Raw genomic sequence first — 13,686 nt, 5'->3', positions numbered from 1 at the left:
GGTTTGCTTAAGTGTGACCAGAGAAATATTTTAAGGCATTAGCAGCTAAAGCAAAGACGGTCACATTATCCCTAAACGTGACACAAAATCAAAAACACAAGTCTTAATTTTCAAAACTTGTTTTAAAATGGAAACCTTTAACAATTGCGCTGGTTTTTGTCCTTCGTGTGGCTCTATTCTGCCCCCGCTGCAAGTCAAAGGCAATGTCATCTGCTACAACTGCAAGCAGGAGTTCCTGCCGGATGGTAAGCGAGAATTTCAAACCTCAACCGCATGTCTTCCTAAAACTAAACAATTTCCATTAGTTTACAGCGGCGAGAAGTCAGAGTTTACCATCCATTTCAACACCTACGATCCCAGCAAGGTGTTCAACAGAACCAAACACGAGTCCGAGTCCTCGGAGGCAGATGGCCCCGTGGTGGAGCGAAAGTGTCCCAAATGCAACCACGACAAGATGTCCTACGCCACACTGCAACTGCGATCGGCGGACGAGGGTCAGACGGTGTTCTTTACGTGTCTCAAGTGCAAGTGGGTGTCATAAAAATATCTTTCTTCCATTTTCTCTAATTAATTTGTTGTATTTTTACCTTTTTTAGATTCAAAGAATCGGAAAACTCTTAGATGCTAACAATACCTGTTTACGTAGACTTAAACTAGTGGAAATAATCGTGTTCGACAGCCTGCAAAATATAGAATATACAATTGTTAATACTACCAAATTTTTTTAAACCTGTAAAACAAACCCACCTCTTTGGCTTTGAGGCGGTTTTTGGGATTGTAAACCACCAGGTTTGAGACCAGATTGATTTCCACTGCATGCGTGCAGCTGGGAAATAGGTTGTCCCAGTGAATGCCCACGGAATTGGGAAAGCTATGTAAGGATTTGCTTTAATATATATCAAAATCTCAAGTTTTAGCTTCTAAACTCACCGTATCTTGCTGTAGTCCGGCAGTGAGGTAAGCTCTGGCCACTGATTAAGCCGCGGACTGCCCAGAGTGCGAATGATGATGGCCAGTTGCTCTATGTCGGTAGTTCCAGCAAATAAAGGAACCCCCCTTAGCATCTCCGCCACAACACAACCTGCATTATATTATATCTTGTAAAAATATAGATTTTCCGAGAGCAAAACCCACCTGCTGCCCACATATCCACCCCAGTGCCGTACTTCTGACTGCCCCAGAGTATTTCTGGGGCTCGATACCAGCGCGTGGACACCTGCGGCGAGTAAAGACGCGCATCCTCCTCGGGAAAGTAAAGACGAGCCAGGCCAAAATCGGCAATCTTGAGCATATCAGTGTCGCTGATCAGGAGGTTGGCCGGCTTAATGTCCCGGTGCATCAGACCCGCCTCGTGGAGGTAGGCAATCCCCTTGAACATTTGATGTGCAAACTTGCGCACCTGCTGGCGACTCAGGGGATTCACCTCGCTCTTGAGGCGACTATACAAAGTATCCGGCTGATACTCCAGCACCAAGGAGAGGCCGGTCAGGTCGGGATAAATCTCAATGATGTCCAGAATCTATAATTACCAAGTTAATTAAGGGAATCTCAGATATTTAACAGGATAACTCACATATTCCGACTTGCAGAGCTGCAGGGTCTTAATCTCCCTTAACGTATTTAAAGCTATATTGCCGAACTTGTTCTTGAGGGCCACCTTCTTGATGGCCACCTCCTTGTTGCGTTGCAAATCGATGGCCTTAAACACGCAGCCATGGACACCCTCGCCGATTTTCTCGAGCATTTTATAGCGACTTGGGGCATAGTCGTCCATATTGTGGCAGCCACTGACAATTTTCAATTTGGTAATTGCCCCGACGAGTTGTCCATTTTTTTCCGACTCCCCGTCGTCCGTGGTAACGGTCACAACAAATGCTCCAGCTGACGGTCGGAGTCCCCACCTGTTGCTTGGGTATGTTTACAAACGGTAACGTTCCGGGCATGCGACCCGGGGGTGGGTTCCGGAAAGCCTAGGCCAAGGCGGAGCTGTCACAGCTTTGGCCGCGCCGGGACATGCGCACATCCTGCCTCGAGTTCCTCCTGTCAGCCAAGTGTCAAGTCAGGGGGATACATAATTTTTCGGACCCTCGCACTGCAAAAGTTCTTCGTTGGCCAAGAGTTTAGTTTAAAAAATTTGTAAATAAAATGATAAAGGCGGCGAAGTGAATTGCAACTCTAGGATAAGCCAAACTGGTGGGTTAAGTGGGACTACAAGAGAGTGTACCTGGACCTGAGGAGGAGCTGTAAAGCTGAGGGGTTTTCGCGTGAAAACGTATACTAAATAATGCAGGGTCATTAAATCATCAAATTGCTTTATAATTACAAAACGTGGGCAGCTGGGCTGTGCTGCAATTTGAGGCAATTTCGCTGGCCTTAGCCTTGCCCCTCCATCAGGTCCACCAACTGCATGCGAACCCACATAAATACGGGGCACAGCCTTGCCTTCGAACAGCCTTGGCTGGGCTCACCTGCCACCACCACCGCCCACCTGGCACCAAGTTCACGTCCTCGATAAAACTTATTCACACTCAGAATCGTTTTGCAGCCCACGCGGTCAACATGTTGCAACGGATACCCTATGTCGTCCTGCTTTTTCTGCTGTCCTGGAGCGGAGTTTGGAGCAGAACCGCCAAGCGATCGGATGTCTATATAGCGGGTTTCTTTCCGTATGGTGATGGCGTGGAGAATTCGTATACAGGGCGCGGGGTGATGCCCAGCGTGAAGCTAGCTCTGGGCCATGTCAATGAGCATGGCAAGATCTTGGCCAACTACAGGCTGCACATGTGGTGGAATGACACGCAGGTGAGTTCTTTATCTTTTTCTATCTTTTACTAGTTAATTAATTAAATTTTTTCCCAGTGCAATGCTGCCGTCGGCGTCAAGTCCTTCTTCGACATGATGCACTCGGGACCCAACAAGGTGATGCTATTCGGCGCCGCCTGCACGCACGTCACCGATCCCATTGCCAAGGCCAGCAAGCACTGGCACCTGACCCAGTTGAGCTATGCGGACACTCATCCCATGTTCACCAAGGACGCATTCCCCAATTTCTTCCGGGTGGTGCCCTCGGAGAACGCCTTCAATGCGCCGCGACTGGCCCTGCTCAAGGAGTTTAATTGGACGAGGGTGGGGACTGTTTACCAAAACGAGCCGAGGTACTCGCTGCCCCACAACCATATGGTGGCCGACCTGGATTCCATGGAGGTGGAGGTAGTGGAGACGCAGAGTTTCGTCAACGATGTGGCCGAATCGCTAAAGAAGCTAAGGGAGAAAGACGTTAGGATTATCATGGGCAACTTCAACGAGCACTTTGCACGCAAGGCCTTCTGCGAGGCATACAAGTGGGTACTTACTTTTACTTTTTGAATTATTTTTACTATTATTTGACCATTTCAGACTGGACATGTATGGCCGGGCCTATCAGTGGCTGATTATGGCCACCTACACCACTGACTGGTGGAATGTCACTCAGGACAGTGAGTGCAGTGTGGAGGAGATCTCCACGGCTTTAGAGGGTGCCATTTTAGTGGATCTGCTGCCCTTGTCCACGAGTGGCGATATAACAGTAGCTGGCATTGTAAGTTAATTTAATATATTTCCTTTTTATATATTTTAAAATATTTTAAACTATAGACAGCGGATGAGTATCTGGTGGAGTACGACAGGCTAAGAGGTACCGAGTACTCCCGTTTTCATGGCTACACCTACGATGGCATCTGGGCTGCCGCCTTGGCCATACAGTATGTGGCAGAGAAGCGTGAGGATTTGCTGACACACTTCGATTACCGGGTAAAGGACTGGGAGAGCGTCTTTCTCGAGGCTTTGAGGAACACCTCGTTTGAAGGGGTCACGGTGGGTCTTATAAAAAATATTTATAATATCGAAAACTAATTGAAATATGTTTTTTAGGGTCCTGTGAGGTTTTACAACAACGAGAGGAAGGCCAATATCCTGATCAACCAGTTCCAACTGGGCCAAATGGAAAAGATTGGCGAATATCACTCCCAGAAGTCCCATTTGGACTTGAGTTTGGGCAAGCCAGTGAGATGGGTGGGCAAAACCCCGCCCAAAGACAGGACTCTAATCTACATTGAGCACAGCCAGGTGAACCCCACCATTTACATAGTCTCGGCCAGTGCCTCGGTTATAGGCGTTATAATAGCCACCGTTTTTCTGGCCTTTAACATCAAGTATCGAAATCAAAGGTGGGTTAACTCCTAAACCTACTATAACTTCTTTTAATTCTTTCTTTATTTATTTTTTAGGTACATTAAGATGTCCAGTCCTCATCTAAACAACCTGATCATTGTGGGCTGCATGCTGACCTATTTGAGCATTATTTTCCTGGGCCTGGACACCACCTTGAGCAGCGTGGCCGCTTTCCCCTATATATGCACAGCCCGTGCCTGGATTCTGATGGCTGGCTTTAGTCTTAGTTTTGGAGCAATGTTCTCCAAAACCTGGCGCGTCCACTCGATCTTCACTGATTTGAAATTGAACAAGAAAGTCATCAAGGATTATCAGTTGTTTATGGTGGTAGGCGTGCTCCTAGCCATAGATATAGCCATTATAACCACCTGGCAGATAGCAGATCCCTTTTACCGGGAAACCAAGCAACTGGAGCCAAGGGTAGGTTAACTTATAAAATGTTTATCAAAATATTTACTAATATTTCTTAATTGCAGCACCATGAAAACATTGATGATGTGCTAGTCATACCTGAGAACGAGTACTGCCAGTCCGAGCACATGACCATCTTTGTCAGCATTATCTATGCCTATAAGGGCCTGCTTTTGGTTAGTTTTTAATTAAATTATATTTACTTTTATTAAATTAATTTAATTAATATGTTAATCCCCAGGTGTTTGGCGCCTTTTTGGCCTGGGAAACCCGTCATGTTTCCATACCCGCTCTCAATGATTCCAAGCACATTGGCTTCTCCGTTTACAATGTGTTCATCACTTGCTTGGCAGGAGCGGCCATATCCCTGGTGCTATCGGACCGCAAGGATTTAGTTTTTGTCTTACTCTCGTTTTTTATCATTTTTTGTACGACAGCCACTTTGTGTTTGGTGTTCGTACCGAAAGTAAGACTGGTAGTAAGGAAGTTTTGTAGTTTTTGTAGCTGTTATACATATATACTTGTGCAAAATGAATGTTGTTCGAAGCGGCGGTGTCAGCCCGATGGGTTTTAGATTCACTAGAACCGATTGGACTACACCATCCACTGATCTCATACTTTCTCTTGGTGTTGATACACATTAATGATACAGAAACAACACGCACTCTGAATTCTTGTTCTCGAAAAGCTATATAACACTACAGACCAACTATAAACTTGAACTATACTCGATAAGCAGCAGCAGCCAGGACTTTATGGCCTGGCTACTGCTGCCGTCCCACCTTAGTCTGTGTCTATCCTAACTCACTATCCGTAGCCGTTGCTCCTTCCTAGATGTAATCTTTGGTTAAATATTGTTAGCTAACTCGTGCGAATCATTTTGCAGCTGGTGGAGCTGAAGCGGAATCCCCAGGGCGTGGTGGACAAGCGGGTGAGGGCCACCCTACGACCCATGTCCAAGAACCGACGCGACTCCTCCGTCTGTGAGCTGGAGCAGCGCCTAAGAGATGTAAAGAACACAAACTGCCGTTTCCGAAAGGCTCTGATGGAAAAGGAGAACGAGCTGCAGGCCCTCATCCGCAAGCTGGGACCTGAAGCTCGCAAGTGGATTGATGGGGTGACCTGCTCTGGGGGTGGAGCCACTGCTGGCAGTGAGCTGGAGCCCATTTTGAGTGATGACATGGCCAGGCTGTCGGCTCCTCCGGTGCGTAGAGAGATGCCCAGCACCACAGGTGAGTAGTAAAAGGAGGAGGGAAATTCCTAGACATGATCATGCATTGCGCACTCTTTGTCATAGAAGTTACCGAGCTGACGTCCGTGGACAGTGTGACCTCGACCCATGTGGAGATGGACAACTCCTTTGTCTCAGTGCAGTCCACGGTTTTGGCCCCATCGCTTCCACCGTAAGAATTTATTTAATTTGAAACCATAAAAATTTTATTTCAAAAATATTTGTATATAGAAAAAAGAAAAAGCAATCCATTGTGGAGCATCATACCCATGTGCCCGCTCCCACCATGATGCAGCCCATCCAGCAACAGCTGCAGCAGCATCTCCAGCAGCAGCAGCAAATGCAGCAACAGCACCAACAACAGCAGCAGCAGCAACACCAACAAATGCAGCAACAACATCACCAGCAGCAGCACCACCGCCATCTGGAAAAGCGGAACTCGGTGTCGGCTCAGACGGACGACAATATCGGAAGCATCACCAGCACGGCGGGCAAGCGGAGCACCGGCGACTGCTCCAACCTGCGGGAGAGGCGTCAGTCTACGGCCTCACGTCACTATGACAGCGGCAGCCAGACGCCCACGGCAAGGCCTAAGTACAACAACTCGCACCGCAACTCCTCCACCAACATCTCCACCTCGCAGTCGGAGCTGAGCAACATGTGTCCGCACACCAAGCCCAGCACTCCGGGTGTGATCAAGAGTGAGTCTCTAATTTCTAGGGAGACTATTAGATATTTACTTTAATTATCTTTTGCCTCCTTAGCTCCCACTGCCTCGGACAACCGCCGGACCAGCATGGGCTCCGCCCTCAAATCGAATTTTGTGGTGTCGCAGAGTGACCTCTGGGACACGCACACGCTGTCGCACGCCAAGCAGCGTCAGTCGCCTCGCAACTATGCCAGTCCGCAACGCTGCACGGAGCACCATGGTCATGGGATGGGTATGGCCTATGAAACGAATACCACCTCGCCCATCCAACGTTCCGTCTCCGAGAAGAACCGCAACAAGCATAGACCGAAGCCGCAAAAGGGCACGGTGTGTCAGAGCGAGACGGACAGCGAGCGGGAGAGGGATCCTCCACCCAGCAGCCAGGCCTGCGTTCAGACGCGTAAGATTAGCCGGAACTCCAGCATCCAGCACGCTGCCCACCACCACAGCTCGCCGAATGTGGCGCCGGAGAAGCAGCGAAGCAAGCAGCGCGGCAAGCACGAGAGCAGCAGCATCTATGGCGCCAGCAGCGAGACGGAACTGCTCGAGGGCGAGACCGCCATCCTGCCCATCTTCCGAAAGCTCCTCACCGAGAAGAGCCCCAACTACCGGGGCCGCAGTGTCGTGGGCCAGAGCTGCCCGAATATATCCATCAAATGCGATATCGTCGAGTACTTGTAGGCGATGTAGTTGAGCTCCTCCTATTGTTAGACAGATCGATCCAGTTGCAGTGTAAAGAGATTACCTTTGTTTTTTTCGAGTTATGCATCTACGAACTATGTGAAGCAGGAACCACACCATTTAGAGAACTAGTAGCAATGATATGAGATAGTTGAGAAATAAATTACCATTTAAATTAATTATAAAGTAATGGGAGTTTGCTTCTCACAGAAACCTTTGATTTTTGAGGTTTATAACACTTTTAAATCTAAAAACCTTTAAAAATATTTACATACATTCTCAATTGTATAATTTGGAGAAATCAACTGAGAGAAACCCAACTGAATCTGCTGGAACCACCATCTCAGATGCTACCCTCGTACCAGCGTCTCATTAACCCGAAGAGCGTCTACTTCCGGCTGCCCTTTCCCTGGGTGGCGCTAATCTCTTTAGCCCTGGCCCTGGCAGGTTTCTTTTTCGGCGTGGCCTGGTCACTGGCCTTTGACTTTGAACGAAGCACCTACACTGAATGCCAGGTGGATAACTATCTGCCCTCCATATCGGCGGCCATTGGAAGCTATGAACCCCAGCGAACAGTCTGGCAACTGGCCATCTTTCTACACTTTCCCCTCCGGCTGGTGCTGGCCAAGGCGTATCTGGAGCATTATCTCAAGAAATTTAGACGCAGCCGGCGTTTGCTGGGCATCCTGGCCTACATCCTTAACGTAGTGGAGGTCTCCGCCCTGGTTTGCCTTTCCTTTTGGACGTCGTCGGCTGACTACCCAACGCATCGGAACGCTTTTTTGCTGTTCATTGCCTGCTCCGAGTCCTACATGCTAATCTCGTATCTCTTGTTTAGGAGTGGCCCGAAGGCAGGCCTCCTGCCGCTCGAGGCCAAGTCGCTGAGGTACAAGCGGAATCTCTTTTCGGTCAATGTGGTGTGCTTTGGCCTGGCGGGTTATTGCTTCGTTAGGCACAATTCTTATTGCGAGGCGGGAGTCTACACCTTCTTTGCCTTATTTGAGTACATTGTGGTGCTGACCAACATGGGCTTTCATACGATCTCCAGCTGGGACTTTCATGACCTCAGAGTGGTGTGTGACCACCAGCGGGGTCTTTACTTAACACAGTTTTAAAGATTGAATTAAATTATAATATTAAAAACTAACTAATGGACTCCACGTCTTCCTGAAAATCATTTACTAAAAATTAATAATCCTAGATCCCTTTTCTCGATTTTAAAGATCTCATTTCTCACTGTGTAGCAAGCAAATACGGCAAAAATTTAATTTATTTTCATGATGCAAAATTGTATTGATGGAATGATCTATTGCAAAGCAATGCGCCGGAAATGATTGTTGAGAGGACCCTCGTCCGAATAGCCGGCGATTTCCTGGGGAATAATGCCAGACTCCTCGATGGAGGTACAGGGCCGACACATGCACTCCAGCGGTGCCTTGGTCAGCACCTTCTTGAACTTCCGCTCGCCAGGTTTTACCTTGGGACAGAAGAGAGAGACGGCTGCCTCGCGCTCCCCTGACTCCTGGCAGCACATGCAAGAGCGCTCCATTTGCCAGATTTTACTGCCAGATACCTTTTGAGGAATTCGTTAAAATAGAATAGAGTTTTCTTATTGGAATTCAGTACACCCCACCTGTATATAACTGGCGCAGCGACCCACACAGGCAAAGGAGGGTATGGGCTTGGGCACACATCCGGGATATTGGAGGACATGGATGACGGGCGTCACCTGGCAGTCGTCGCCCAGATGGGTGATATCTGGAAAGGGAAACAAAAACCCTAAGAGCTAGAAGAAATCAAAACGTATTTTCCATACCATTTTCGGTGGCGGCCACTGCATTGTCCGCCTGAGCGGTGCAGAGCTTCAGTAAGCTAACCAGGACGCAGTAGAGCAGGACCAAGACGAAGAGCCTGTTGTTCTCCTGACGTAGCAAATGGCGCAGCATCTCGTCAGCCCAACTGCGAGTGTGTCTCGCGAGAAATGGAAGACGCTGCCCGCTGCCAGTGGCCTTATATGTACCGTCTTGGCCAGCAGTAATAGCCCGACTGCGTAAATTATGGCCTAATAAAGCTGCGCTCAGCCTAAACCTTTTTGCCTAGTAATTGCGTACACGAAAAGGGCATTTCTCCCGTGGCGCTCCACCACTTCAATCTCTTTATTTCCCCTCCACACACACAAACACACATACACTTAAACCAGCTAATCAAAGCCAGGCTACTAGGCTGACCAAAGCCACCAGCAGCACCAGAATGGAGGTGGCTTCCTGACCGGAACTGCCGTTTCTGCGGCTCAAAAAGATGACCAGTTTGTCCAGACGCTGCTCCGCCCACTGAAGATTTTGTTCGACTGTGTCCAAGGCCTGCGAAAGCACCGAAGCCGACTGTCCAAAGAGTTGCTGGTTGTCCTGGTTAAAGTCCTTTAAGAGCTGCTGCTGCTCGCGTGTAGTGAAGTACTCCGCCATATTGCTGACCACCTCGGCGGTGTCCGACCAGCTGCCCAGACTGAAAGAAGAAATATGAATAAATAAATAATATAGAGAGCTAATCTTCAAGAGCTTACTCCAGAGCCAGCTCAGTGATATTCTGGGTTATCATCTCAAAGATGGGCTGCACCAGATCCGGATTTTGTTCATAAAGACGAGCTATTCCCGCCTTTTTGTTCTCCACACTCTCCGTGCTATTCAGGATCATCTTGTTATAGTAAGTCTCATAAGTCGTGGTGCAACTGGTGGCCATCCAAAGCAACTCCTTCTCACTAGGTCGGGTCTCCAGGAAATACATGGCCCAAATCAGGGTGAAAGAATTATAATCTCTGGCAGCGGCACAGTAAAAGGTTTCCCGGTAATCCGGCGAGGGTTTCTCCTGCTCCGTGTTGAACTTCACGTTGACCTTTTCACGGCATTGATGGGCCTGGTAACGGCACAGCCAGCTGACCAGTTTGTTCCGATGGGCCACATCCATAGGCGTATCCGCCGCACTCCAGCCCACTCCCAGTTTATTAAAAACAGTATCCGTGATGTCTTCGAGGTAGCTCCTGAAGTTGGGCAGCTGCTCCGGTGTCAGACGTTTGGCGACCAGATCAAGGTTCTCGTACACAGCATACCAGGGCACATAGTCCACCTCCAAACTAAGGTACTCCAAAAACTCAAAGATTTCGGCATAGTCGAGGTAACCAACTCGCGCAAAGTTAAACAGATCGTCGATGATCTGCGCCCGGTTTTCTACAGGAATACCACTGTGATTGGAGGCTGAGAGAGCCACCTGCAGGCCACTCATCAGGGTGGGATCGTACAGCACTCGCTGGTAGTTGGACTGCCTCAGATTGACCAAGATCCAGTCAATAGGCTCATCGAAGTATAGCCTCACCACATCCACTAACTTGTCCATGTATATGGAAGGTGTCAGGTTGTAGAAATTGGGAGCAAGATTGGTGGCATAGGTAATGGGCACCGTGTACCTTAAAGTTTTATCGCTGCCATCCAAGGGATTCAGCAGGAATCGCTTCTGCTCCACGTTGATGAAGTGCTCACTGGAGGCGTTAACCATCAGCATGGGATAGCCCACCTGTTCGGTGTAATCCGCAAAGAACTTTACCAGATCTACATAGGGTGTGGCAGGCCAGTTTTCGTAGAGGTAATAGAAAAGGTTTCGAGGAATAGTGTTCTTCAAGTGGCTGGAAAAATCGGGAAAATGGTTAAAGGATATTTGGTAACTGTTAATTTTCTATAACTTACTATTCCTCCAGGTAGCTCCTGATGGCCGTGTCAAAGTTATCTGCTCCCATGGCATTCCGCCACATCCTCACAATGCAGGCTCCCTTGGCATAGGTAATGCCACTGAACTTGTAGGCTATCTGGGCGGGAGTTTGGATCTCTGACTCTGGACTGGTCAGGGGCTGGGTGGAGTTCCTGGCATCTGTGTTAAAGATCATCTGCATTTGGCGCACCACAAACTGCTGGTCCAAGTGGAACTCAGGATAGAGCTGTAAGAAAACAAGCATATATTATGTATTCCAGATTATCCTGTAAGAAGGATCCAACCTGTCCAGCCATAAAGTACTCGTAGTAACGAGCAAAGGCCTCATTTAGCCAGAAGTAGCTCCACCATTCAAAGGTTACACTGTCTCCAAACCACATGTGTGAGGTTTCGTGGGCAATGATACGGGCAGCAAACTCCTTGTTCGACCAGCCATCAGAGTAGCCAGGCTCCTGGACAAGGACACCATCGCTGTAAATGATGAGACCCCAGTTCTCCATGCCATTATGCGGAAACCTGGGTGAGCTGGCATACTGCAAGACATCGTTGCCCAGCTGCTGGTAAGGACTCTGAAACAACTTCTCGTATTCCGTCACCACCTGCAGACCCACATGGTAGCTAAACTCCGTATAATTGTAAAACTCTGGACGGGTCAGGACTGCAAACTTGCTGACATTACCACGGGCCGAATAATCGGCAATCATGAAAGCCAGAAGATAAGTGGACATCACGGGGGTCTCTAGGAAGTGATCCACAAAGCGACCCTGACTGGAATTCAATAAAGTAAAGATTAGGGTAATATTTTTATGAAACTGAGGAGTAAATCCTTACTCTACAGCGGTGGTCTCCCTTAGCCTAGTGTTGGCCATGGCCTGGTAGCCATCAGGACGCTCGATCTGCAACAGGAACTTGGCCTTCATGGCAGGCTCATCGAAGCAGGGCAGAACCAAACGGGCATTGATGCGCTGCATCTGCGTGACGGCCATCCATTTGGTGACATTGGTATCCTGCTCCACATAGCTGGCGGAGAAGAGTCCCACCAGGTCTGTGCGTATGCGACCCACATACTTGAAGCCCAGCGTGTAATCTCGTTCAGGCTGCAGGGCCTGCGTTAAGGGAACGTTCACCTGCTGAGTGGCGGCGTCATAAGTCAGCCGTTCGCTGGCGATAACCTCCACCTGCGCACCTGTTGCGCCATCGAGCAACCAGCATTCCGATATGTTAAGGCCGTCAGAGTGTAGTGTAATCACGGACACAGGTGTGTTCCCGGCCAGCCGCAGAGTAATGCCCACCTCACCGTCAAAGAGAGCGGAGTCGGCGGCGTTACTCAGCACGCCGATGGTCAGGTTGTAGTGAGAGGGAGCAATGCTACCGTCCAGCCGGTAACTGGCTCCCGCCGCAGAGCCGGCAAGCAGGGCAAAGAGTAGCCCCACAAATGCCACAGAAGATCGCAAACCCGATCCGTTCATGCCGACAGAAGTTCGAATACTGAGACTAAGTAAAAATGACACTCTGCCGGATCGCCGAAATCAGAAGCGCAAATAAAAGTTCCCCCTTGGAGATGATTAGATTACGGGCAGTTCGTATCAATAGAACAAGCTGTCACACCTCCCATAAATAATCACACCAACATATGTTCGGGTCTCACTTATTATTAATTAAGCTAAATAATAACAATAATTACGATCTATAACAGCAGGTTACCTGACGTGCTTTGATCTTTTTAGATCACTGAGGTAAATGAGTCTCCCTAATAATATAGATTTTCTATTCAATCTCAGAATAAAATAATAGCATTCCCTACAAGGGTCCAACAACTAAAAAGAACTTAAGAACTTAATGAAGTTTTAATTTATATATATTTTTTAATTTTACTTTATAATAATCGTTCGTTGCTTTAAATAACTTTGTTTTAACCTAACTACCTTTTGTTTTAAAAGAATCCAACCAATTGGTCAAAATTGTTGTTTTCTGTAAGGTAAATTACCTTACCTGCTTTTTCGGGGAACCTTCTATTGCCATGCGTCCCAAAATAAATAAATGACAAAAGCTTTATAATTTATGATTGGCAAACAATTGGTAATAGTTCTCAGAAACAAGTTTTAAAAATTTGATAAATAAATAAAACCCCCATCGTCATAATTCTAAAAGGAGCAAGAGTCCAACCTGATGAAATCTATAAAAAATCAGCTGATATTCTTAGAAGAGAAAATCGATTTGAAACGATAAGGACTTTATGGCTTATCAACACAATATGTCCAGAAACATATCAAATGATTCAATCAAATTCACAAGAAATGTTCAATAAATAACAAGATAAAGTAGTTCATAAAATTATATGCCTTTTTAACCGCACTAAAATGCATTTAGACGTTAAATACTAGTTTCGTTAAATCAAAAGCCCACACCTTAGATAAGGATCTGTATCATTTCCATATAAGCTTGGTATCTGCTAGCCGCTAAGCCTCTATTGATAAGATTTTATGGCCCAACTAAAGATAACCGATCGATTAGAGAATAGGCAATAAAAAAAGGGTATATTACCCATGAAATAGTTTCGAAACAAAGGCCCTCAAATCGATGTCTTCAACGACTGTAAAATACAATAGTTTACAGCACCGCCGATACGTATTTATGGCGAGCACTTAAGTTCAATGAAATCCCCTAAAGATTGCAAACTGAATCATCC

The 13,686-nt window shown here is 47.4% G+C and overlaps 6 protein-coding genes across 9 annotated transcripts; 3 read left to right on the top strand and 3 right to left on the bottom strand.

Annotated features, from left to right (window-relative positions):
- Positions 1-49: 49 nt before the first annotated feature.
- Polr1H (RNA polymerase I subunit RpI12) lies at positions 50-709 on the top strand. Its single transcript, XM_017164900.2, has 3 exons — positions 50-245; positions 306-528; positions 597-709. The coding sequence occupies exons 1-3, from the start codon at positions 128-130 to the stop codon at positions 619-621; spliced, it is 366 nt and encodes a 121-aa protein (XP_017020389.1). The 5' UTR covers positions 50-127; the 3' UTR covers positions 622-709.
- On the bottom strand, positions 654-1,813 carry LOC108073335 (cyclin-dependent kinase 20). Its single transcript, XM_017164898.3, has 5 exons — positions 1,574-1,813; positions 1,135-1,519; positions 931-1,081; positions 748-871; positions 654-680 (listed from the first exon to the last, which is right to left on the bottom strand). The coding sequence occupies exons 1-5, from the start codon at positions 1,772-1,774 to the stop codon at positions 654-656; spliced, it is 888 nt and encodes a 295-aa protein (XP_017020387.2). The 5' UTR covers positions 1,775-1,813.
- A 237-nt stretch (positions 1,814-2,050) lies between these two features.
- On the top strand, positions 2,051-7,427 carry GABA-B-R2 (gamma-aminobutyric acid type B receptor subunit 2). Of its 4 annotated transcripts, none has more exons than XM_041774390.2 (13): positions 2,051-2,193; positions 2,546-2,802; positions 2,860-3,341; positions 3,397-3,577; positions 3,634-3,852; positions 3,910-4,205; positions 4,266-4,629; positions 4,686-4,796; positions 4,862-5,098; positions 5,507-5,852; positions 5,921-6,023; positions 6,083-6,552; positions 6,616-7,427. In XM_041774390.2, the coding sequence occupies exons 2-13, from the start codon at positions 2,560-2,562 to the stop codon at positions 7,239-7,241; spliced, it is 3,678 nt and encodes a 1,225-aa protein (XP_041630324.1). In that variant the 5' UTR covers positions 2,051-2,193; positions 2,546-2,559; the 3' UTR covers positions 7,242-7,427. The 4 variants fall into 4 exon arrangements, with proteins under 4 accessions (XP_041630324.1, XP_041630323.1, XP_017020762.1 ...); XM_041774389.2 differs by having other exon boundaries at positions 5,918-6,023; XM_017165273.3 differs by having other exon boundaries at positions 2,053-2,193; positions 4,862-5,086.
- Positions 7,428-7,472: 45 nt separating this feature from the next.
- On the top strand, positions 7,473-8,415 carry LOC108073285 (post-GPI attachment to proteins factor 2-like). The gene has a single exon (XM_017164840.3). It carries the CDS (start codon positions 7,589-7,591, stop codon positions 8,354-8,356), a length of 768 nt encoding a protein of 255 aa, XP_017020329.1. The 5' UTR covers positions 7,473-7,588; the 3' UTR covers positions 8,357-8,415.
- An 89-nt stretch (positions 8,416-8,504) lies between these two features.
- Burs (Cuticle-tanning hormone bursicon) lies at positions 8,505-9,240 on the bottom strand. The gene is made up of 3 exons (XM_017164921.3): positions 9,058-9,240; positions 8,875-8,999; positions 8,505-8,814 (listed from the first exon to the last, which is right to left on the bottom strand). Exons 1-3 carry the CDS (start codon positions 9,185-9,187, stop codon positions 8,548-8,550), a joined length of 522 nt encoding a protein of 173 aa, XP_017020410.1. The 5' UTR covers positions 9,188-9,240; the 3' UTR covers positions 8,505-8,547.
- A 123-nt stretch (positions 9,241-9,363) lies between these two features.
- Positions 9,364-12,466, bottom strand: LOC108073552 (aminopeptidase N). Its single transcript, XM_017165236.2, has 5 exons — positions 11,829-12,466; positions 11,282-11,765; positions 10,976-11,223; positions 9,802-10,914; positions 9,364-9,743 (listed from the first exon to the last, which is right to left on the bottom strand). Exons 1-5 carry the CDS (start codon positions 12,464-12,466, stop codon positions 9,446-9,448), a joined length of 2,781 nt encoding a protein of 926 aa, XP_017020725.1. The 3' UTR covers positions 9,364-9,445.
- Positions 12,467-13,686: the final 1,220 nt, after the last annotated feature.

The sequence above is a fragment of the Drosophila kikkawai genome, chromosome 3R (assembly GCF_030179895.1).
Source record: "Drosophila kikkawai strain 14028-0561.14 chromosome 3R, DkikHiC1v2, whole genome shotgun sequence".
Lineage (NCBI taxonomy): Eukaryota > Metazoa > Arthropoda > Insecta > Diptera > Drosophilidae > Drosophila > Drosophila kikkawai.
Note: the sequence above shows the minus strand (reverse complement) of the source record. Positions and strands in the feature narration are given on the sequence as shown.